We start from the raw sequence: 26,564 nt of genomic DNA on the forward strand, positions 1-26,564 counted from the left end.
CCATCAGTCAATAATAGGGGTGTCACGATACACTCAGTTCACGATACGATACGTATCACGATACTGGGTTCACGATAACGATACGATACGATTTTAACAATATTTTTTTTAACTTGAATAATGACAATATATGACTGGAAAAGTAGTATTTTATTTGAAATGCACAAATACAAAACATGCTGTTGTGGGAAATTGTTATTATAATAACAACTAGAAAAAACATGAGATTGGAGATAAGGCTTATCTTGAAATAGAATGAGTTACACCGTCACTTAGATTTACTTTGAACTAAAAGGTTTCTCAGCAGTATAAATTCTCATTATGCATCTTCAGTTTTTCTTCAAACTCAAACAACAAGACTTTTCTTAGTCTATTTTTTATGCATCTTCAGTTTTTCCTGTCAAGTAAACAGTTTTGCCAGAAACTCAATTGAATGGTTTCTCTCCTGTATAACTTCTCATGTGTCTCTTCAGAGACTTGTTCAACTGAACTACTTTCCACACATTGAACTTCAACAAACAAAGACGTTTCTTTGTCTACTTTTGAAGATTTTTTTTTTTTTTTTTTTTTTTTTTTTTTTTCTCCACGATATGAGATTTCATCTCAACGATACATATCGTGACGTTTTACTATCGCGAAATTTCGTGGGACGATATATTGTGACACCCCTAGTCAATAACATAACTCCTCCCTCAGAGCGTCTCTGCCATCAGTCAATAACATAACTCCTCCCTCAGAGCGTCTCTGCCATCAGTCAATAACATAACTCCTCCCTCAGAGCGTCTCTACCATCAGTCAATAACATAACTCCTCCCTCAGAGCGTCTCTGCCATCAGTCAATAACATAACTCCTCCCTCAGAGCGTCTCTACCATCAGTCAATAACATAACTCCTCCCTCAGAGCGTCTCTACCATCAGTCAATAACATAACTCCTCCCTCAGAGCGTCTCTGCCATCAGTCAATAACATAACTCCTCCCTCAGAGCGTCTCTGCCATCAGTCAATAACATAACTCCTCCCTCAGAGCGTCTCTGCCATCAGTCAATAACATAACTCCTCCCTCAGAGCGTCTCTGCCATCAGTCAATAACATAACTCCTCCCTCAGAGCGTCTCTGCCATCAGTCAATAACATAACTCCTCCCTCAGAGCGTCTCTACCATCAGTCAATAACATAACTCCTCCCTCAGAGCGTCTCTACCATCAGTCAATAACATAACTCCTCCCTCAGAGCGTCTCTGCCATCAGTCAATAACAAAGCCTTGAACTACTCACTCCACCCACCTACAAATCAGATACTGTCTATCTCATAATAAAATAAAGCTCCATGTGCAATAACTGCCAAATACTGGCATTTGTGCAATATTTAAATAATCCCACGCTGTTACGGATGTTCACTTACTGACTGGACCTAATGCACCTTACTCTCTGTTATTATAACTATCATTACTATTCACACTGCTGTATATAATATATCATGTACCTCACATATTTCACATTTTACTAAATGGGTACTTGATAAGGATTGTAGGAGAAGGCACATTTTGTGACACTTTATTGTATATAGGCTACCGGATTTGATTTGATTGTTTTTATTCCTATTATATGCCTCTTGCTTCATGACTTGAGTCCCCCTCGGGGATCAATAAAGTTGTCTGATTCGGATAATTTTTTTATTAAAGCTGCACTAGGTAAGATATTTATGTCAAAATACACCCATTTGATCAGCCCTAAGCAACAGAGAAGAGCCTCCCATCCGTCCGTTTTAAACCACGCTGATCACATGACCTCACATTCTGTTTCCTTCTGCAGATCAGTCTGGCCTCTAGCCCCGCCCCCAGCCATTTGCAGAAATTACAAAGTGCACAGGCCAATCGGGGAGCTGCCTCGTCGTTGACAATATAACTGGCCAAAACAGTAATGGCGGCTCCCGTAGCAACGAGCGGTAACGTTAACGTTCGTAGAGTAAACACAGCCATAAGTGCAGCTATTGCAGAAATAGACTCAATAACAACAATTAAACAAGAACAGGAGTAGGCACCAGCGGAGTCTCTCTGCGGAAAATACGTCTTTGCCGTTCTTCTACTCAGTCCTTTACGCATCATAAAGCAGTAGGGTTTGTTTGTTGCTGGTTCTTCTACTCAGTCCTTTACGCATCATAAAGCAGTAGGGTTTGTTTGTTGCTGGTGAGTGGTGCAGCTCTCCCAGGCTTGCTCAGCATCATAAAGCAGTAGGGTTTGTTTGTTGCTGGTGAGTGGTGCAGCTCGCTCAGTGTTCAGTGGGCGGGGCCATCAGACAAAGCTCTCCTCCATGTTGGAGCACAGCAGGAAGGAGTCGACCAGCCGTGGTTTGATCAGCTGCTGCTGGTCCTTCGCCTCGATGCTGTCTGCACACCCTGCTGCCAGCCTCCTCAAGGCCGCCTGGGGGGAGCACACACACACACACACACACACATACACACACACACACGCACACACACACACACACACGCACATGCATGCGCACGCACACACACACACACACACACACACACACACACACACACGCACACACACACACGCACATGCATGCGCACGCACACACACACACACACACACACACACACACACACATCCATATTATGGTCGGGACGGGTATATCAGAGACCTTTAATATTAGATGGAGACACCCCACTCCAGGCTCCGCCCATTGTAAGAAATGGTCTCCTAAATGGGCGTGGTTAACAGCTTGTGATTGGCTGTCTGTCAATGGTATGAACCATCAGTTTGCTAAGGCATAGATACAGGAAGTCCAAAGGTAGAAGGGAGACACGCACATCCCAGCCTAGTAGGGCCGGTGCAGAACTTACAGTGATGAATGCAAATAAAATGGTCAAAAGTTTGCACACTGCAAGGGTGTTGCAATAAAAAACCTAATTGGAGCCCTTTGCAGTGTGCAAACTTTTTACCATTTTATTTGCATAGATACAGGAAGTGACTGGAAGAATAGTTTTAACTGGTGTTAGTTTGTATCTCTTTTTTATTCTTGATTGTTCTATACTGATGTTTTCCCATGTGTAGTATTGTATTGTATTATTGTGTACGTAGCGTAATTCTTTTTTCTGTTTGCCTCCCAACCGAGACCTCAGGACCACAATGGAAATAAGTTTAACGACTTTATTGTGATATCCTGATGAATTATTTTATACTGTATGATTGTTGGTGTATTGTATTTTATAATTTGTCAAATAAATTCAATCAATCAATCAACCAGATATACAGTAAGTTTAATACGTTTCACAATAAAAGCATATCTTGACGTCTGTCGGTTAAAGGAGAATTTCGGTTTTTTACACCACGGTCCTCATTTCCAGTTTAGAATATGATGTTTTACTCACCGAAATAGTTTTGCGTCATTCGGATGCCCAGGGAAGATTTTGAGCTCCGAGTACACTCTTCAAACAGGCTAGAACCGCTAGAACGTGAGCCCACGGGGCATTCTGCACGGCAGTGCACGCGCTCTCTAAATGACACTTTTTCTGTCAGATCACGGTTCATTATGGTTGTAAATATAATTATCTAGCTAATAGCTACAAGCTAGGCTAACAACAACACCGGAGTCAGCGTTGATCTGCCCCGGTGGGGTTACAGTGCGTATCGTCCCCCTCTGTGAAACCATTTCTTCAGAGAAACCACAGAAGGGGGACGATACGCACTGTAACCCCACCGGGGCAGATCAACGCTGACTCCGGTGTTGTTGTTAGCCTAGCTTGTAGCTATTAGCTAGATAATTATATTTACAACCATAATGAACCGTGATCTGACAGAAAAAGTGTCATTTAGAGAGCGCGTGCACTGCCGTGCAGAATGCCCCGTGGGCTCACGTTCTAGCGGTTCTAGCCTGTTTGAAGAGTGTACTCGGAGCTCAAAATCTTCCCTGGGCATCCGAATGACGCAAAACTATTTCGGTGAGTAAAACATCATATTCTAAACTGGAAATGAGGACCGTGGTGTAAAAAACCGAAATTCTCCTTTAAGAACACGCACTTAAGTAATACTAATTGATCAAAGTAGAATAAAGTAAATTCACACCCTACTAGGCCCGAGGCGGTATTATCATTACCACACATTGATCTTTCCAACTGTCACATGACTTGATGAGTGACATGAGTGACACGTGTGACATATCTCACATCATACATGATCTCTGATGGCTCACCAGCCTTTGAAGGTCAGAATTCAACACCTACAAATGCACTACTTAACCCTGGGCTAAAAGGATGAAATAGAATCACATGAATTTGAATAGACTGAGTAGCACGCTTACAGTGAAGACGAGGGCATTTCTCCATGCAGAGAAGCTGTCCAATTAAGCTCCTGACCATAATGCACTTAGGGTAAAAAAAATCCCCTCATCGGTCCAGGATCCAGTCTCTTAATGATTATGATCAGAATGAGAGAATGATAAAGTGCGAGCAGGAATATTATTCATGATATGTATATATTTAAATATGCAGCTTTTGAGACTTATGTGATATCGTCAGCTATTTCAACATGGCTTCAAGATACTGGGGCTATGATATATTTTCAATGTTCAATATTGCCCTGTGGATGTCATTAAATTGGACAGTTATTTGATGCGCTCATGTTATACATGCAGGCATGTGGTGTAATGGAGCTACTGCAGGTGCCTCATACTGATATCCCTACTTTATATTGGCAACTGTAATGGCTACTTTGCATGTTGAAATAACATATTTGTATTCAAAACAAGGAGTCATTTAGGCGGCATATTTGTGCACGGGTCTGAGCGCGCGCACGTGTGTGCGCACACACACACACACACACACACACACACACACACACACACACACACACACACACACACACACACACACACATTTTATACATACCAGGCAAGCGACCAGTACTGAATCGCTGTTATTTCTCTCAGCAGGGGACCGACACAGTTCAATAAGACGAGGAACAGCTAAAGACACAAGGACAAATTCAAAGTGACCAGCTCGTCCAATTCTTAGACATCTCTCTCAGCTGTCAACAGAGCCTAGAGGTGCAACCCAGCTAGCTACCAAATAGTACAGTACATGTTCAGACTAACACTATTTCTTGTAATATTGTCTTTGTGTCTTTGACTCAGGGACATTCTGCTTGAATCATACTTATTTCTAATGAGCTATTCTTTTAACTTAATTTTTTAGACCTGTACTCTTGCTGCGGTCTGAATAAAACTGAACAGAACTAGCAGCACATGTACTTGAGTGACCACTAGGGGTCCTCATTTCACCTTTGAAAGTGTCTTCCCCATAGATAGTATTATGCCGTCCCTCATGGAGAGAGTGTAAGAGGAATTTCCACTGATCAAACATGTGGCTTGATAAGTCATTCACAAAGGTGCTTCCTATGAGATACTGAATTATACAGGGGAATGTACAGACAGACAGGCAGGCAGGCAGGCAGGCAGACAGACAGACAGACAGACAGACAGACAGACAGACACACAGACACACAGACAGACAGACAGACAGACAGACAGACAGACTCTTCCTATATGAAAATGGCTCAGTGAAATGTGTTTCTGAAAGCATTTGATGCCTAAAGTAGGGCATGCAGTGTCTCCCTCTGCCTCTGTTTTGGGTTTACACTGGTTTGTTTAAAAGATTGTATACAATTTCGGGAGGCGGGGAGGCCCACAGTCTCAGACTTTTAAAACCCCTGGTTTAAAAGATTGTATACAAGTTCGGGAGGCGCGGGGCACGGACATCATTTGCATAACATAGTCTGGAGCAATACTTTATACAAATGAGGAGTGCCGCTCCATCTCTCGAAATGCCCCGCCCCCACAATGCATTGCATGGCTGCCTCCAATACACAATGAATGAGGAAGCTCACAATCTACACACACTGATTGGCCTACACACCAAGGGTCATATCTTATGCCTAGTGCGAGGGCAAGAGTTCTCTTTGCTAGTTTCTAGCACTCAAAATCTATTTATTTTTTTCTTTTAATGACCACTGGGTCACTGAAACACATCCTTTGATGTACTGACCCAGTCACTGGGTCACTGAAACACATCCTTTGATGTACTGACCCAGGGGTAATGAAAAGACAAAAAGTGAGTTTTGAGTGCTCGAAACTAGCAAAGATAACTGGCACTTGCACTAGGCATAAGATATGACCCCAGGTATATAGCTACTTATGATGTGGGTTTGAATCCAGCTGATTTATGCAGCATGTTGCATGTTTCCTCTGCGTCTTTAGTTTCACGTACCTCAGGGCTCGATTCAACATCCATTCAAGATTTTCTTCTCAATATACATGAGCGCATAAATATATATTGCGCATTTATGATAATTTCATAATTTGACTTGTTTTGTTTGGCTTAATTATTTCGTTTTTAACATATTGCTGTTGATACATTTGTCATTTGCCCCCTATTTATTTATTTATTTGCTTTCTGAATTATGTCTTCTCTCTCTCTCTCTCTCTCTCTCTCTGTCTCTCTCTCTGTCTCTGTCACATCTTACCAGCCTCTCTCAACACTACTATCTAATAAAATAGAAATGTCATGAAAATCTGATCAAAAAGCATAAAGTACCTTTTAGCTGGATGGCTGTTTGGGCCACGTCTGGGTCTCTGCTCAGACGGGCCAGTGTGACAGCGGCTTTCTGCTGGACGCGCTCGCAGGCAGCGCCCTCCGATGGACTGGGGGAGGATGGCTTCTCTCCCAGCAGTAGCAGCAGTCGCTCGACTCCTGACAGACACAACAAACAGTTTACCGAGGCAGGAGCCCAAACACCATGAAGCAACACTGTGTGAAAGGATAGAGATGGAACAAACACATTCAGAAAGGTCCCAGACAAAATGAAACTGTCACAACAGTCCCAGCCAAGTGCGAGGCATAAAACAGCACATCTGGGATACACACCACACAACTTGCACAGTCGGACACAAAACCACACACACACACACACACACACACACACACACACACACACACACACACACACACACACACACACACACCAAAATCAAAACTAGACACAAGACAGAAAGACAGACTCAAAGTGGGTCAGGGTCAAAGTCTCTAAAATTAAACAATAACCAAAGAGAGAAACAATAACCAGAGATCAAACGGAACACAAGAGAACAGAGGCAAAGATGGAGGAATAAAACAGTGATGGGAGAGTAATGGCAAAATTAAGAGATATTACTAATATAAGATGTTATAAGCAAAATCAATATAAAAGCACACACTGTCATAGTGGTAGATTTTCTCGTCTCTTACAGGCTTTACACATATATTACTGATGCTGCCATCTTGAGGAGTAAATAAGTATTACATTGATTTTTCTGTAACCTTATTGTCTCACAGCTTGTACTGTATGTCAACTTGTCAAGTAGTTCTAGTAATTTCTGGTGTAATTCGTTAATCCACCAACCGTTTTGTAACACATACAGTAAATAACCTTCACATTTTAATTATTGTTTATTTTATATTCATAAAATTGTTGGAAAATAGAGTACCTTTTTCTTGCTGGACTTCAGAAGCACACTGCTCCAAGACTGAGAGGTTTGCCAAGATTGTCACCACCTGAAAGGACAAATAATATTAACATGATAAATAGTTTGATACATATTCTTCATATATATTGTACTTTTTTTTTTTTATCTTAATTTGACCTAATAATAATAATAGATTTTATTTGGAGGCGCCTTTCAGGACACCCAAGGTCAGCTTACAATGCATATAAAAACAGTTCTGCATATAAAACCATAGACAAGAAAATTGAAAACGGAACAGCAAGCTCCAGCATGAATCAAAACATCAGAGACAGAGATGAGCAGACCGGTATGGACGGGGGGGTTTGTCAGTGAGTAGGCCAGTTTGAACAGGTGGGTTTTAGTTGCGCGTTCACCTGGTCTTTGGAGTAGGGCGTGTCGACTCTCTGGCGGTCCCTGCAGGCCTGCAGCAGGATCTGGATGGCGTTGAGCTGCAGGAGAATCTCACAGGCCATGCTGTCGAAGAAGGTGATGTTGGCCAAGGCTGCAGACGCCAGAAGAAAGACTTCACCACAGGAGGCGCTCTCACACAACTCTGGGAGGGAAAATAAAAATCACTAAGTAAAAACAAAAACATGCACACCTAGAGTAAAACAGTGGGTAGGGGGATGTTGGTGGTGGGAGGGGCCTGCTGAGGGAAGGGGGTGGGGCTAGGGGAAAGGGGCCGTAGCTGGATAGGAAGGTCTTAGGGTCATGGTTCCAGGGGTGGGTAGGGGGCGTGGCTGGACGGATGTGGGTTGTGAGTTGTTGGAGGAGTCATACAACCACAAGGTGGTTAATTCTAGTTTTATTTTAATCTTTAGCATTTATTGCTAATTTGTTGTTCACTAATGTTGTATATTGAATATTAATTAGTGTTATTGTATGAGAACGTCTTGTCTTTTTTTTCAAATTTTTTATTTTTAAATGCTTTTTATAACACAAAAACAAACAAAATTGAACAGTCTCAGCCAGGAAAAAGGAAAATATATATACACACTACACGTGTTATTATCAGCCACCTTAAGTGCTTATGTGTTTTACATAGGATCTCACACAAGGGGTCCACGGGAAACCAGCCAGGCAAGTCACCCATCACCCCTAGCCTAGTCAAGGTAGGCCAGAAATGGGTCCCAAACAGCCGGAAATCTCCCAGGTGAGCTAGTCCTCAGGAACCTGAGTCTCTCCATCCCTACAACCGAGGTCATGTCCACCAGCCACAGCTGAAAGGAAGGTGGAGAGGGGGACTTCCATTCCTGCAGTAGGAGTTTCTTGGCGACGATCAACCTCTGTGTCAGAGACTGCTGCACAACCGTAGGAAGGAGCAGAGAGGATTCAGAGCAGCCGAAGATGGCGAGTTCTGCCTCCGGTTGAAGGGTTATTTTATCCACCTTATTTTTGGCAGCCATTTTTGCCTGATCTGCATGATGGGTGCTTCTTCCGGTGTGATCCTCCCAGCCTTGTTGCTGACAGCTTGACACCCGTCTGGGCGAACGGAGCAAATCACTAATCAGGTCCAGCTTGGCAAAAAATCTCGTCGATAAATATCCCTTTAAGAGCGCAGTGCATTCATGGGTAATCGCCTGCTGTTGCTAATATTAGCCGCTAGTTAGTTATGTTAGCGTTAGTTTGTTGTTTATAACGTGGCTATATTCATAACGTTTTATATCGCGGATGCGTTATTTCGAATCCCACATAGGTTACGCCAAACCCCACATAGGTTACGCTAAAACACACATAGGTTACGCCTCGAATCCCACATAGGTTATGCTAAAACCACCACCGCAAAGCGTGTGGGTTTCAGGATGAAACAGTCTCGAGCCACTATCGTCATCTTTAGAGCACAATATTCCTGGAATGTAAGTTTAACTAAACAGTTACATGTCCTCTGCATTCTACATAAAATTAAGATATTACGGGTTGTTTTATTTGGTATGTTACATACTTATTGGTCAAGTTATGTTCAATTCAGCCAGGGTACAAGGGACTGAGTGTAGGTGGCCATCTTTTCAAATCAAGTAGCCATTTAGGAAATGGCAAGCTGCAACAATAAGTCACATTAAAGGAGAATTTCGGTTTTTTACACCACGGTCCTCATTTCCAGGTTAAAATATGATGTTTTACTCACCGAAATAGTTTGGCTTCATTCAGATGCCCACAGAAGATTTTGAGCTCCGAGTAGTCTCCTCAAACAGGCTATAACGAGAGCCTGTGGCCAGCGTGGGGCATGTGGACGGGAGTGCACGCGCTCTCTAAATGACACTTTTTCTGTCAGATCACGGTTCATTATGGTTGTAAATATAATTATTTAGCTAATAGCTAGAAGCTAAGCTAACAACAACACAGCAGTCAGCGTTGATCTGCCCCGGATGGGGTTACAGTGCGTATCTTCCCCCTTCTGTGGTTTCTCTGAAGAAGGTTTCACAGAGGGGGAAGATGGGCACTGTAACCCCATCCGGGGCAGATCAACGCTGACTGCTGTGTTGTTGTTAGCTTAGCTTCTAGCTATTAGCTAAATAATTATATTTACAACCATAATGAACCATGATCTGACAGAAAAAGTGTCATTTAGAGAGTGCGTGCACTCCCGTCCAGCATGCCCCACGCTGGCCGCAGGCTCTCGTTATAGCCTGTTTGAGGAGACTACTCGGAGCTCAAAATCTTCCGTGGGCATCTGAATGAAGCCAAACTATTTCGGTGAGTAAAACATCATATTTTAACCTGGAAATGAGGACCGTGGTGTAAAAAACCGAAATTCTCCTTTAAACCGCACCTTGTATGCACAATTATTTTTTACAGTGGGGCATTCAAAAATAAGGTGGATAGGCCTTAGAGTAACATCTTGTCTTTTTCTGTGTGGACCACAGGAAGCATGATCATCACTACAGCAATGACTAATGAGGATCTGTAATAAACAATAGACCCAACATAAAACATAAAACAGGCCTACCAGCGCAGCATTTACATTGCTGGACCAGCTACCTCATGAAGGAGAAAGTCATCTTTCTGTATGTCTTTATAAAAGACAGACTTAGCATAGCCACTTACAGATTCTGTTAGACACAGCCACTTGCATCAGCATGTTGTGCATTGTTGTTTTTTGATTGGTCATAGGCTAGCGACAGCCTTGACAACTGATTGACACGCTGTATGCGTGTCAATCAGTTGTCACTGATGAATTAGGCCAGACGGACCTAACTTCGTTTTAGTCGGCTGTCAACCAGAATATTCGCAGCTGCAAGCCGTGCAAGCGCGATGTGGAGTGAGGCAACATAAAGGAGAAGCCTCCGTTTACGTTATAAACAGACCTTCATGCAAAAATGGCCTGTGCCATTCCCCTCGCTTCTGATTGGCTTAGACAGGGCCGGTGGAGCTGAAACCCTCCCCTGCACTGTGATTGGACGGCAGACTGCTCTCTCTAAAAGCAGCCGCAGCTGTTTTCTCTGTTTAGAGAGAGGTCCGATTTGTCCCTTATAGAGCTTAGCTGATACTTTAGCATCTGCAAGCGACTCAGCCAAGCCTTAATAACCCAGAAAGAGAGACTCTGGTTAGGGAAGCTGTTCTGCTGAAGGGGATAGACAAAACCTTATTGTATTGGCACGCCATTTCCTCTGGGACTCTGGGACTTTAGGCCGGCATAACCTGTCACCGCCACGCCCTCCAACCAAGAGGGGCGGGGAGAAAATCAGCACCTTGTGGACCTGAAGGAACAACAGGTGTGTACCCAGCATGCAGTAACTAACTGTAGTGCCGTTAAGATGCACCTCCCACCTGTCAAGTGAAGGAAGGGGGGAAGCTTTCAACAGAGGTGAAACACTGCACACGTCACTCGAGGGCTTTATTCCTTTTCTCCACAACTTGCTTTAAAATGCCAAAGAATGATTCCCGGCCGCTTGTATGAAGTGGGGGGAAAACCGGGACGTCTGGTCACCCTACTACCCATGGAGAGCACACCAACAATACTTTACATATTTTATGCCTTCACAATAAAAGCCCAACACACACAGCCTTCCACAATGATCATCAGTGTCATAGACATGCTAATGAGGTCATAGACAATGTGACATCAGTCATGTCATAAAGCAACGATGATGTTCATTGTGACATCATCAGTGATGTCATAAAGCACCGATGATGTTCATTGTGACATCATCAGTAGTTAAACACATTGAATTAAGTTGGTATGCGTGTATCCACTCCTACAGACACAACATAATGGGCAGGTAAAAATCTACAGATTAGTGCACGCGCACTTTCCAGTCAGAACAGGAGGGCAGAGGTCAAGGATCACTTGAAGGTTTCCGATTGGTGGGTCTGCAAAATCCTCTGGACTCTGCTGTGGATCTGCTCCCAGTGGGAGGGACTGGGCTGACTGGTCTGGAAACGTTCTCTGAGGGAAGACTTTCGGACAATCAGAGGACTTCTGGAGCTCGATGCACCTTGGGCGGACTGAGCCGAGACAGCGCCTCTCACTGGTGTCCTGATCTGGGCTTCGTGCCTCAGTGACAGCTCTGGAGAGCCGGACCCTGATGATCTGGCTGTTCTTGGTCTGTGGCTCCCCAGGAGAGAGGAGTCTGTGAGATCAGCTGTGAAGCTGGCCGTGCGACTGTGACGCACGCCGCCTCGTTTGGGAGAGAACTGTGGAGAGGAAGGAGTTTCCATCACAGACACACTACTGTAACGAGAGACCAAGGGCAGCTGGCCCTCCGTCTCCTTCTTGAAGTGGTGAGGTCCCAGCTGGAGTTGGCTGAACCTCTGCCTGGTGTCTTCTGACAGCTGGCACATCTTGCGGTGGGTGTAAGGCGACAGGGCGCGTGTCGTGGAAGCGACTGTGGGCTGCTGGTAGCCAGGGTCTGCAGAACACCCAGGACCTTTCTGTTGTCTTTCCGTCCTGTGTCTCTGGGAACTATGGCCATATTGGGATGAAGAAAAAGAGGGACTTGCAGTGTTTGTCATTATAGCCTCAGTGTTTTGCTTTTCTTTCCCACTTTTCACAGGACTACAGGTCTCACCAGCCCCCGTGGAATACTGCTGGCTGGCTGGAGACTTGCATAGTGCTTTGGGCGATGAAGACGGTTTGTTTGGTCTCTGTCCGGGTGGGGATAGAGATTGCCTCACAGAAGAAAGGCAGCAAGGAGGTGAGGTGGCCCACCTGACCTTCTTGCTGTCTTTCCCATCACTATCCTCGATGACAGATGTGGTAGCAAAGCCCACTTTGGGACAGGTTCCAGTAAAGCAGGAGGTACTCCTCAATACTATCTCTCTCTCAGGAGCTCCATCTCCGGAGCTCAGTCTGTGTCTGGGGTACAGGAAATCTCTGGTGATCTCCTCCACCGTGGCTAGGATCTCGCCCTCTGGAGGCACCAGCTGTATCAGCTCAAACGATGTGGTGTCAGCATCTAGCAGCTCGGCCAGGTCAGCAGGGTCAATCACGCCTGGGAAGGTCTTGGCAAAGACCATGGTGTGGTGGAAGAGCAGAGGGAAGGCAGGCGGCACACAGCCTGTCTGCCTGTGCTGACCCATCATGCACACAGACAGGTAGACGTCCTGACGCCGGGTCAGCAGGACTCCTGGACAAGTGATAGCCTGGATCTCCAAGTGGACGGTGCATTTCAGATACTTCTGAGGCAGTGAGCCGCTCACCGGAGCCATTCCATTCCTCCCACCTTGTCCGTCATAGACCTTATATGCTAATGAGGTCATAAACATTGTGACATCATCAGTGATGTCATGTCATAAAGGTGAGGTTATATAAGTGGTGGGAGTATAAGTAGGAATGTTACTTACACTACTTGACTGTGAGCAGTCAACTGAATTCCTGGACTCTACACTGCTTTTCACTCTGACCTTCATCATACTCTGGCCAGAATATTGATAAATCCAGAAGCCAAGCGCGCAAAATAAGCTAGAACTGAGCGTGCAAAGTGAAGTGCGAAAATTTCATAAATCCCAGTGATGATGTCATTGGTGATGTCATAAATCCACGGATGACATCATCAGTGATGTCATAAATCCCAGTGATGTCATAAATCCCAGTGATGATGTCATCAGTGATGTCATAAATCCACTGATGACCTCATCAGTGATGTCAAAGTGTAGGGTCAAAGGTCGGCGTGAGGTCACTCACTGATGAGCGCGGTGACGATGTCGTGCATGCTCTCCAGGAAGCTGGCCAGGTGCTGCGTGGAAGTGTGGTGAGGGGAGGTGATCTGAGCGACCACAGCTGCTGCCTCGGCCCTGGCTGCCTCCGCACTGTTGTCATCAGTCAAGATGTCCGCCAGGCACAGGATCCCATCCACCTGGCATTACAGGACAAGAGGACATACACAAGTTAGTGTTAACTTCGTTGACGAAAACTACGAGTACAAATGTTACCCGACTACCTATTTTCACTGATGAAAACTAGACGTTCACTAAATCAAAACAAAAACTATGAAATCTATTGACATTTCCATCAACAAATAAAAACGAAACGAAAATGTTAGGGAGGGACGAATTGGGAAAGAGATCCAATCAGAAGAGAAGAAGAAGTTAAACAGTTAAATCTGTCTGTATTGCACATTCAAACCTTAATACCAATCCAGAATAACAGATTAATAGATATTTCCAATGAGTTTGGAAATTCTAAAGAAACAATAGTTACGGTTTTATTTGAGACTAAAATACTCAGAGACTTATAGTCGACTAAATCTTGAGTAAATAAACACAGGATGAGGTTGACTACATGTGATCAAAACTAACAGGACATTTGACACAGGACTAAGACTAAGATTAAATTTAAAAAAATTGCTGACAAAATGAACACTAATACACATTACATACTGTACTGTGTGCGTCCTATCATCCAATTGTCACTATTATGTCACCGATTTTGAATAGACGAGACTGGATATTAAAGGAGAAATTCACTCATCAGATATCTACACTCTTAGATATCCATCTGTAATTTTCTTATTTTTTTTTCATTTCCATTTTGTGTTGTAATTATTTTCTTGTTGTACCCACCTTCCCTCAACCTGCCTCGCCTACTTCTACTTCAGTTACTGATTTCCTACATTTCCCAGAATGCCTTCTGACAAACCCCAGAGCGTGAACGTGTTGCCTTCTGCTGTGGGTCAAACATGTAGCTGGAGAGAGATAGTGACTTCTGCTGTGGGTCAAACATGTAGCTGGAGAGAGATAGTGACTTCTGCTGTGGGTCAAACATGTAGCTGGAGAGAGATAGTGAGAGCAAGAGGAAGAGAGTCACGCCCCATACTCACAATGCTACATGTCTTGTGGCTACATTGCATTCTGGTCTATTGAGGCTACTGTCAGTGGAGAAATGTGTCTCTGTGCCTCTCTTCTACGATGGATTCCTCCCTGTGTGATTGATGTGCTGAACGTCGGTCCAAAACGGCACCTTTAGAACGAAGCCCTCTTTGATTCTGAAGGACTGCTTCATTGTATTCTATGCTGGACTTGAGATATCTCAGCATGACCTCATATCATCTACTTGTGGCCAGTTATCCAATAAGAAAAAATACTCCAACAAACAACAAAATGGACGCCCTTTACCAACCGCCCACCTCAGCATCCCATCATCCCCTTGACACTGCAGGGTTTGACAACACATCCATAGCATCATCATTAGGGTCGGATCTATTTTTAGAGCTTTTACCGGATCTAGCTGGCACCGAGCCAAGGTGTGCGCATCATAACTTTTAGGGAGGAGCCCCCATGTTATTATTCATCATGTGACTCCAACTGTGGCAGCTGTCTTTAATTGTCTGCTAATAGTCTCATCTGTATTGATCTCGTGTGTGTGTGTGTGTGTGTGTGTGTGTGTGTGTGTGTGTGTGTGTGTGTGTGTGTGTGTGCGTGCGTGCGTGCGTGCGTGTACTCTATGAGAGTTGGACACTGACTCAGAGGAAGTAGCCTAAAGACCATTAAAGAGGTAGGACAGATCTCCCTCCACTTGGTGGCAGTGTTGCACAGTCCATACAGACTGTTGTTAAAACTGTATATTACATCTCAGACTCGGCATCCTTCCGCAGCACTTATCCTTAAGTCTACCAGATGTCTGAGTGTTAAAAATTAGTGCACGCTTTGGAAATCCCCAACACATTTATGAATTCATAAATCCATAGTCATACAGTGATACAGTACAACCCTGAGCTTCCAATGTGGTAAAAGCACAGTCATCTACTGGAATACATCGGCAGCATCATCACACACAGATTTCAGATTTAGGTTTTTGTTAATTGCAAATCACACTTATGACTTACAGTACAGTTGGTACTATACAAGTATCATTTTGGGACTAGAGGAAAGGAAGTGTTTTTGATGCTTGACCAGCACGAAACTTCTGAGACAAACATCCAGAGAGCGAGGCGGACGCCACACCTGTCAGTCACTATATCCTCTGACGAGCATCAGCTCGCCGATCGCACGCCAATTCCCTATTTTAGTCTCTATAGACGTCAGCAGCACTGTGCCAGCGCCACCCAATGGACGTCAGCAGCACTGTGCCAGCGCCACCCACTGACGCCCAACATTCCCTCCTCCGCCACCCCCGTTCCCCCTCCTCCTCCCAAAAACGTAGGCCGTTGCGATCTCCTCATTTAGCAGCCAGTCCTAAATCTCTGTTATAACATTTCTGCATTTCAACAGACGTCAAAAGTGGAGGTTGCTTGCCTCTGCGATGCTTGTTCAACAACCCTGTTGTTCTCAAATATGTTAGCCTGTGGCCATGCCAAACAAATTCATGTCTAATCATTGCTATCTGTTGCAGTGGTAATCCTGAAGGAACAGTGGACGTTGACACCAAATGACGATTTTAAAATGTCCCTCTCGATTGATCTTACATGAGGAATTGCTGAGAGAAAGGTGTTCATCACAAAGGCTAAAAAACATGTTCATATGTTTGTTTATTAAAAAAAAATAGAAATCTCATAGATCTACATGAGAAGCCATGTATCTAGTGGTTCAGTGGTTAGCACTGTTTCATCTAACCAAAATCCCTGCACAAAAATCATCTAACCAAAATCCCTGCACAAAAATCATCTAACCAAAATCCCCGTGCAAAAATCATCTAACCAAAATCCCCGTGCAAAAATCATCTAACCAAAATCCCTGTACAAAAATCATCCAACCAAAATCCCCGTACAAAAATCATCTAACCAAAATCCCCATACAAAAATCATCCAACCAAAATCCCCGTACAAAAATCATCCAACCAAAATCCCTGTACAAAAATCATCCAACCAAAATCCCCGTACAAAAATCATCCAACCAAAATCCCCGTACAAAAATCATCCAACCAAAATCCCTGTACAAAAATCATCCAACCAAAATCCCTGTAGAAAAATCATCTAACCAAAATCCCTGTACAAAAATCATCCAACCAAAATCCCTGTACAAAAATCATCCAACCAAAATCCCCGTACAAAAATCATCCAACCAAAATCCCTGTACAAAAATCATCCAACCAAAATCCCTGTACAAAAATCATCTAACCAAAATCCCTGTACAAAAATCATCCAACCAAAATCCCTGTACAAAAATCATCCAACCAAAATCCCTGTACAAAAATCATCCAACCAAAATCCCTGTACAAAAATCATCCAACCAAAATCCCCGTACAAAAATCATCTAACCAAAATCCCTGTACAAAAATCATCCAACCAAAATCCCTGTACAAAAATCATCCAACCAAAATCCCTGTACAAAAATCATCCAACCAAAATCCCTGTACAAAAATCATCCAACCAAAATCCCCGTACAAAAATCATCCAACCAAAATCCCTGTACAAAAATCATCTAACCAAAATCCCTGTACAAAAATCATCTAACCAAAATCCCTGTACAAAAATCATCTAACCAAAATCCCTGTACAAAAATCATCCAACCACAAAATCCCCGTACAAAAATCCAATCTAATTCCATACAAGGGAACCAGGCGATGCTAACTTCCTGGTTTTAGGACTCTTTCCTGCGGCACTCATAAGTGATAGTGAAACGGAACATAATTATTTAATAATATATTAATTAATTATTAATTAATTAATTATTAAATAATTATTAATACTTATTTAATATAGATGATTGCAGTATGGTTTACGAGTGTTATGAAGTTATTTGTTTCCCTTTGTAGGGCATACTTTCTCCATTCACCATATTCTAATTACATAATGCGCCAGTAGGGGATTAAAACCACAAGTATCAGCCAATGAGCAGTGCAGGTGCGTACCGGCCCCTTCAACAGTGACAGTTGTGTCTGTCCCGCCTGAGCGCTCGGTGGGGAGCGGTTCACAGCGCCTCCTCGCCTGACAGCGCCCCCCGCGGGACACGGCTGCTAAATGTGGGGCGGACTTACTTCCTGTTAGGAGTTTTCTTTACACTCTGATGATTCACGCTGTCCCAGCTGCTCTGTATGCGAGCACAGACACCGCTGTGGCATCATTATTCACTGCAATCCACTTCTATTTGTCTTCCTGTAACACAGGTACGTCTGTTGTGTATTTGAGTTGAATTCTCGACAGAGGAGCACAAACAAACAAGGCTGTGTCATTAGCTCTCTCTTTGTTGTCCTTTTCACTCTCTCTCCCTTCCACATACACGGACACGCACACACACATACAATATACACACTGACAAGTTGCATATACACATATGTACACAGTACATATACACACACAACACACACACACACACACACACACACACACACACACACACACACACACACACACACACACACATACATCAAACCAGCCATCTAAATGTGTAACCTGACATGTCAGCTCAGAGGTCAGATCTAATGGTGTCATGTTTGATGATTCACTGTGTGAGTCTGTCTGAAACCCAGTCATCTTTCTGAAAGCTCATCCTGCTTTTCTCTCCTCCAGACTTGACTATTGTCATGCACTTTATTCTGCTATCAGCAAGTCAAGTGAAACATCCAGAGACTGAGCAGTTGACACAAAACGCTGCTGCCAGGCGTTTAACTCGTACTAAGAGAAGCCACCATATTATAGCAATCCTTTTAGAATTAACTTGAACTTGTTTCTGCTTATTTTTAAAGCCTCCAATGATCAGGCTCCTCCTCCCTATGAGCCTGATTGCTGCCTGAGATCCTCCACCTGCCTGGTGCTTTGGCTGTTTGGGACCCTCAGCTGTGGGTCTCCCTGCCTGGTGCTTTGGCTGTTTGGGACCCTCAGCTCTTGAACTCCCTGCCTGGTGCTTTGGCTGTTTGGGACCCTCAGCTCTCCAACTCCCTGCCTGAGGTACCTCAGGTAGGCAAACTCAGTATCCTCTTTTAAATCTCTTCCTGACCATACAGCTTTTTCTTATCTTTTTAAAGGGGCCATATTATGCATTTCTTAATTTTGTATCATATATATGTTGTTACAATCTTGGATGGTCATATTAAACATGGGCTAAGCTTCAAATAAATATGTGAAAGTGTTTTAATGTTACCCCCATGAACCCCCCCTCGCGCCTATGAACTCTCGTAGACGAGATGACATGGATTTATGCTGATTTTGTGCGAGAACCATAGTTCTAGTGACGTCAGTAAGGACTTGTTACCATGGTGATGCCAACTTTGCCAAGCTTAGCCCGGGTCCGCAGCGCGAGCGCCCTGCCCCTCCCTTCCCTGTTCTGACATTCCAGTAGACTGCCGCGACAGTGTGGGATTTCTGCATTCTGGCCTCATTTCAATCTAGTATTAAACATACTATTGGTTCATGTTGGAATAAAAACACTGCTTTTATCGATAAATATGCACCATTACTACTACAAAATGAAAAAATAATTTTGAAAAAGACCGAAATAACAACTTAAATCGAGATCTGTTTAGAGGGGGGAAATCAGCGTCAGGCTGCTTGGAGGAAAACGGCACACCAAACAAATCGTCACTCCTCGCCTTTGATCTCCAAGGCTGTGAGGAGTGGGGACGCTGTGTCTGCTGCAGCCAAACGTGCAGTGTCCCCTCCGTCTCCCTCTCCCTCTCTCTCCGTCTCTCTCTCCCTCTCTCTCTCTCTCTCTGCTGTTTTTGTTTGCAGTGGTTCTCAACGTGGGGTCCGGGTCCTCTGTCTGAGCAGAGGTTTGCGCAAACAGATTTTCACCCCGCTGCTCGCCTGGAGTATTTCGGAGGGTGGGGGTTCTTAAAGGGACAGGACCTAAACAGAGCGTTTCAGACAGAGGCTGAACTGAAGCGGGCAGTGAGAGCCAGTACAAGATAAACTGAGTTTTTTAAACTATGAATGATGCAATAAGTTACTCTACTGGAGGTCAACAATAAAATAATAATACATTATGTTAGCAAAATATGGGCCCTTTAAATGTTTTAATCTTGTTTATCTTAATGTTTAGGATCTCGCTTACTTGTATTATCTGTTGTTATTGTAAAGCACTTGTTTTTGAAATGTGCTATAAAGTTGTTTTATCATCATCATCATCATCATTATTATTATTATTATTACTATTATTATTATTATTATTACCTTTATTATTATTATTATTTAAGTTTCAATTTGACCTCTCCACTCATACGTGACAAAAACAAGGTGGAAACAGTCTCATGTTTGTCCCATGACAGCAGTGACAAAGCTGTAGGTGGTGTGTGAATTGACTGTCCTGATTAACAGGCTATGGGTAGCATTTTAACATTATTAAACAAATTATTACCATATTAATTATGAGACATAATTAGCCCTATAATTACTGTAAACAAACAAGACTGTCACGGAGAAGACTGTAGCCTTCACTACCAACATGTTTGATCCTCCAAGTAAAAAAGAAGAAAAAGCCAACAGGCAGAGATTCTCAGAGAACCTGCAAAGGGAAGAAACAGGCTATATTGTGCTCTCCATTTTGAGAAACCCTCACTGTAACACTGGCATGAACTACATGCTACCAGTTATCTCAACCATGCTTTCATTTGTTTGATGACCATTCTCATCCCTATGATGTCATAGCTCCATCAGTGCTTGACCATTCTCATCCCTATGATGTCATAGCTCCATCAGTGCTTGACCATTCTCATCCCTATGATGTCATAGCTCCATCAGTGCTTGACCATTCTCATCCCTATGATGTCATAGCTCCATCAGTGCTTGACCATTCTCATCCCTATGATGTCATAGCTCCATCAGCGCTTGACCATTCTCATCCTGGTTAAAACGTATTTTGTTCATCTCTAGATTTTTTCTTCTTGTAAGATACTGTAGGATTCATTGTCTCATTCATTCATTATCGTTGGCATGTCGTTCTTTACCTTCTTTTGTTTCAACATTTTAACATTTGTTGGTGCAAATAACAACACCGGAAGAGAAGTCCCCATTAATTTTCTCCCATAGACATTTCTAAAAATCCTTATGAGTTTTAAGGCTGGAATCAAGCCAACCAGCGACCTACTGAATCATGAGTGACCATAAAACATTTCACTTGGAGCAAAAATAAAAAGCAAATTTTTGACCCCACACACATACACACACACACACACACACACACACACACACACACACACACACACACACACACACACACACACACACACACACACATACACACACACACACACCCTCCCCCATTTTTTATTTTGTGATTTTGCTCCAAGTGAAATGTTTTATGGTCACTCATGATTCAGTAGGTCTCTGGTTGGCTGCGCAACTCCTCTCAGCTCTGACCAACTCCAGTTTGCATATCACGCAAAATACTAGAGAATGTGTGTGTATGCGTGCATGCGTGTGTGTGTGTGACGTGTGTGTGTGTGCGTGCGCGCATGCGATACCTTGTCTAGTTGGTTGATACCCTCCTCCACACAGCAGATAGAGGCCACTGTTCTCAGAGCGTGAGCGTACAGGTCGCTGAAGCAGTCTTGCCTGCAGATCTTAAACAGAGCCACCACAGCTCCTTCCTGTGGAACACAACAGAGACAAGTTGAAACGCAGCTTCTTTTCATTTCAGGCCTGCAGTGTTTCAGTAACAGTTACTTATGACACCTCAAACAGCCACCGCATTTCCTTCAGTGTGTGTTGAAGTGTCCTCGAGCGAGACACACCGTGTTTTAAGAAAGCCTTCATCGACACGCCTCATTTGATGCGCGTCACTCTGCTCCTATAGTGAACTGCAGGCATCAGATACCAAATACCAACAGCACAGAACCACCAGTATTTAGGAGAAAAGGTCACTAATTTATATGTAGGCAGGCACAATGACCAATAAATAAAAAGTAGTTATACTGTAGTTTTGAGCCCCTGTCAGTCAGAGGCTGTAATCGTCCTACCTGTCTGTCAGGGAGTGTGGAGGAGAAAAAAGGCATTGCTGCTGCGAGAAGCAATCCAGTCTATCCAAACTGATCTCATCATGACATGCAGCAGGGAAATCTATTTTGGTAGCCGATGTGTTTAGAAGAGCATTCTCACTTTGTTCAGACAGTCTTGCTATAGTGTAGTGTTATATTTTACTAGCTATATTTAAACTGCCGTGAGATGTGTTTGGGGAGCATAGCGAGACAAGCGGGGATGAAAGTGGGCAGAGAGGGAGAGGGGGGTGGGGTGGTCGGAGGGAGCTCAGAGCGCTTTGGTCGTTGCTGGAACCTCATTTGACGCTCCAAAAGTGAAACCGGTTGGGAGTACAGGTGTCAAGGCAGTTTCACGTGCGCCAGAACACTTTTGGTGCGTTCTGCCGTTTGAAACAATGGGTGGACTTCCGAACACGAGCGTCAGATGCTCCCAGTGCGTTTGGGGCTTAAAAAATGCTTCTAAAAGATGGTTTAAAGTGACCAGATGCAACTTTTCACCTTGAGACAGTATATTGTTACTCGTCAACTTGCCACTCATCTTCCTGAGCGGACTGAGGGCATCTGCTGCACCTCTATCTTTGCTGTCTTTCATTTCTGTTCTCTCCATTGTTGTTGTTGTTGTTGTTGTTGTTGTTGTTGTTGTTGTTGTTGTTGTTGTTGTTGTTGTTGTTGCTATGACTTCCATGGGAAATGGTTTACAGTATGCTCTAAAAATGCCCGGAGAAAATGATATTTCAGGCAAATGGATCACACACACACACAGGATCATAGACAGACTGACAATGTAAAATCTGTTTGGTTGTGTGATATCTTATTTATTTTGTTTGTTTGTTTGTTAGTTAGTTATTTAGTTAGCTATTTATAGTTATTTTCATGTGATCCCAGGCTCTGTTGTTTTTAGACAGTGGAAGTTAATTTGGGACCAGAAAAGGGCGGTTCGGTATGTAAAACAAGGTTCGGTTAAGGTTCAGATTTAAGGCATTTGAGCTCTCTCTCTCTCTCTCTCTCTCTCTCTATCTCTCTCTCTATCTGGTCCAGCTTCATACAGTACTCTCTCTCTCTCTCTCTCTCTCTATCTGGTCCAGCTTCATACAGTACTCTCTCTCTCTCTCTCTCTATCTGGTCCAGCTTCATACAGTTCTCTCTCTCTCTCTCTCTCTCTCTCTCTCTCTCTCTCTCTCTCTCTCTCTCTCTCTCTCTCTCTCTCTATCTGGTCCAGCTTCATACAGTACTCTCTCTCTCTCTCTCTCTCTCTCTCTCTCTCTGCTTTGCAGTCCAGCTTCATACAGTACTCTCTCTCTCTCTCTCTCTCTCTCTCTCTGCTTTGAAGTCCAGCTTCATACAGTACTCTCTCTCTCTCTCTCTCTCTCTCTCTCTGCTTTGAAGTCCAGCTTCATACAGTACTCTCTCTCTCTCTCTCTCTCTCTGCTTTGAAGTCCAGCTTCATACAGTACTCTCTCTCTCTCTCTCTCTCTCTCTCTCTCTCTCTCTCTCTGCTTTGAAGTCCAGCTTCATACAGTACCAACATAATGCATCAGGTCCTTACACATCGGGAGCGATGCGAATATACGGCACGAAATTGCGATGCGAGTTTTGACCCACCTGTCAATCACAGCCACAGATGTGTACACGTCGGAAGCGAATTTCTGAAAAATCGAACGTGGTTCGAAAAAATAAACACCGCAATAACGCTGGGCGAAACTTCGCCGTTGGTATGCACGGTTGCATTGACTGATATAGGTTCGGAAAATATTATTGACGTGCGAATTAATCGCACGAAAAATACGTGCTCGGTGTGTAAGGACCATGCAGCTGTGTCTTGAAACACACATGATTGTGTCAAAAGATGAGTCAGACGGCTCCTTGGTAGACGTTGCTGTAAGAACGTTGCTGTAAGAACGTTGCTGTAAGAACGTTGCTGTAAGAACGTTGCTGTAAGAACGTTGCTGTAAGAACGTTGCTGTAAGAACGCTCCAAACCAAAAGGTCTCGCAGGTCTGAGCCAAAAGCAGCTACTGGCTCGAAGAGCCCAGCAGACCCAACATGACCAATGGATTTGGCCAGCTTCTTCACTCTGTGAGCTTTGCCAACCACAGCAGCTCTCAAATGGCTCACAGACACAATTCATCCAGTCAGATCAAACCAGCCAAAATATACTTACTCGTGCAGGGGGGGGGATCATTCATTCACTACACATAATAGCTGAGCATTTTCTTTTGGGTTGTGATTGGTGTAAACAAACAAAAATACCTGGCCTGTATTGCCTGTGAGTCCACACAGCAGCGACCCTCTGACAAAAACACTTGCAGGTATTGAATTGTATTCAGCGTGGAGATAGATAGAATTACCTGGATGAAGACGAAGCCTGTAACTACCCGCCATTATCCTAATAAGGCCATTATGCTGGGCTGGCATGTCTCATATGCTGCGTGCTCAGGCCATGGTGCCAGGGGGGGTGGAGTGGCTAATCCAAGCTGACCGCTCTGCCCTGCTCACTGCCTACGCCATCAGCCTGCCGTACCCAGCCACCCCCCTTCCCCCGTTTCTGAGAGATAGTTTTACCTGCAGCTTTTGAAGCGACACGGAGTCATATTCACGCCAGGATGAAGAGGCTGCATCATGGCACCGCGCTCTTGTTGTTGTTTTTTACTGTGACGCAAATGTTGCTTTAGCCCCTCGCAAAAGAATCTCTCGTCTTTTTGTGTGCTAAGAAGTGAAGCTCTGGACAGCGTGCGGACGGGTCGAGTCTACACCTACGCTCTTTGCTTTCACGGAGTGATTCTCAAGCCTTTTTCATATCAGACCATGGGGGGCCACGGACCCCCATTGAATGACGCTTTGTGTCTCAGACCCCCAATCTGAGAATCTGTCCAGAATTCCACGACTGTCTGTATTACAGGTAGATAGATCACAGACTGTCTGTATTACAGGTAGATAGATCACAGACTGTCTGTATTGCAGGTAGATAGATCACAGACTGTCTGTTTTGCAGGTAGAGAGATAACAGACTGTCTGTTTTGCAGGTAGAGAGATAACATACTGTCTGTAGGGCTGGGTTCAAAAAATCGATTCTCCGATTTTTTATCGATTTTTATTTTAATCCTCGATTATCGATTCATATGTCCAGAGATCGATTTTTTTTATATATATATATATATTTTTATATATATATATTTTTTTTAATAAACATGCTAAAATATTATGCTGTGTGTGGTAGTTGAAACATAGTTTCAAGTTGACGTTTATGTTTGTAGTTGAAACAAAAACATAAATACTGTAGGCTACATGAATGGAAATGTTTGATCATTAATATCTACTTTTAGAAATTATATAGGCTGAAATCAAATCACTGTGCATAATTGTGAAAGTGTCTTCATTGACAGAAGAAAAGGCTGTTATTTACCCTTTGTCACCACCTGGTGAGTAAATATATGTGTAACTAAAACCATTAGTTACACATACACATATGACCTGTTGTCAATTAAAATTGACAACAGGTCTGCAACTTTTTTTCCCCATGTATCTACTTGGCTGGTTGGGAACCCCTGTGTTACATAACTGGACAGTCATGTAATTCAGGGTACAGCTCAAAAAACACGTTTTGGTATCACTAACCAAATCAATATTGAAATTGATCGAATCGGAATCAAATAAAATCGAATCGAATTGAATTGAATCTAATCGAAATTAATCGATTCGCAACCTTGTGAATCGGAATCGAATCGATTCTTGAAATTTGAACCAATACCGTTTCTTGTTTAAATGTTCTATGTAATGTATATGTATCTGTCCCTATTCAAATAAACATGAAATCAAATACACACACACAGTTGGACTTTTGTGTTCTGACAGCAACAAGTCAATATATGTGATATAATTGAGTGAATGAGTTTGTTGAAGTTCAGAAGCTGGATAAACACTGGAATGCATCTCCCTCACTTGACTGAACTCATGCTCACAGGCTTTTCATCAGAAAGCCCACGTTAAAGAGCTCATGAACCAGCTTTCTGTTAGCAATGAGCACTTTAGGCCTGTGAATCTTCACTGGCCTCACCATTCTATTCCATAACAATTCATCTGTCAAGTATAGTGCTTTACATAAATGTCTTATCGAACATAATCAATAATTTCATGTGAATATATCAATGCAGAATCATCCAGGTCTGCATCACGATGCATCTTATAATCGATTAATTTTGACACCACTACTTAGCAACAAAGATGTGCTTCTGCACTGCACGTCCCCGAGATCAGCTGTCAATCAAACAGTGTGGGCGTTTCCTCTCTCTGCACACCTGTTTCCTCTCTCTGCACACCTGTCAATCAGCCATCAGTGCACCTGTCCTCTCTCTGCACACCTGTCAATCAGCCATCAGTGCACCTGTCATCTCCACTCATCTCCACGTCAGGGTGCCAGTCATTGCTGGATCGTGGTGTGCATTTCCAGCCTCACGTTAGCCTATCTGTTAGCCATCTTTGCCCGCCTGTCTGCCTGTTCTCCAGGAACACCTGTCCGCCTCTCGCCTCGTCAGCTTTCCAAGCCCAGTCAACCGCTGACAGCCAGCCCTCACTCTGGGATCATCTCCGCTCTGCAGACCATACCTCTGCTCTCTCCCCAAGACTCCAGCCCAAGACACGCCCACATTTCCATCATCATTACTAAAGATGAAATGATGAAAACTCTTGATTTGACTGTACCTGCTTGTCCTGGGCTGCGGTCGAATAGTCTTTTTTTTGC

At 43.6% G+C, this 26,564-nt stretch overlaps 2 protein-coding genes across 2 annotated transcripts in view; both read right to left on the minus strand.

Moving 5' to 3' along the window:
• Positions 1–2,252: 2,252 nt before the first annotated feature.
• insc (INSC spindle orientation adaptor protein) overlaps positions 2,253–26,564 on the minus strand; it is a gene marked incomplete at its 5' end in the record, with an annotated part of 63,439 nt that continues 39,127 nt past the window's right edge. The window contains 7 exons of the mRNA XM_083663113.1: positions 2,253–2,418; positions 4,890–4,966; positions 6,594–6,749; positions 7,523–7,589; positions 7,915–8,093; positions 13,665–13,836; positions 21,315–21,440. Coding sequence (XP_083519239.1) covers positions 2,290–2,418; positions 4,890–4,966; positions 6,594–6,749; positions 7,523–7,589; positions 7,915–8,093; positions 13,665–13,836; positions 21,315–21,440 — 906 coding nt within the window. The 3' untranslated portion in view covers positions 2,253–2,289. The remainder of the gene's footprint in view (positions 2,419–4,889; positions 4,967–6,593; positions 6,750–7,522; positions 7,590–7,914; positions 8,094–13,664; positions 13,837–21,314; positions 21,441–26,564) is intronic.
• Positions 11,825–13,189, minus strand: LOC310800634 (spermatogenesis-associated protein 6-like; the record flags this gene model as incomplete). Its single annotated transcript, XM_083663262.1, has 2 exons — positions 11,825–12,443; positions 12,690–13,189. 2 exons carry the CDS (start codon positions 13,187–13,189, stop codon positions 11,825–11,827), a joined length of 1,119 nt encoding a protein of 372 aa, XP_083519388.1.

The sequence above is a fragment of the Poromitra crassiceps genome (assembly GCF_964638095.1).
Source record: "Poromitra crassiceps genome assembly, chromosome: 30".
Taxonomy (NCBI): Eukaryota; Metazoa; Chordata; class Actinopteri; order Beryciformes; family Melamphaidae; genus Poromitra; species Poromitra crassiceps.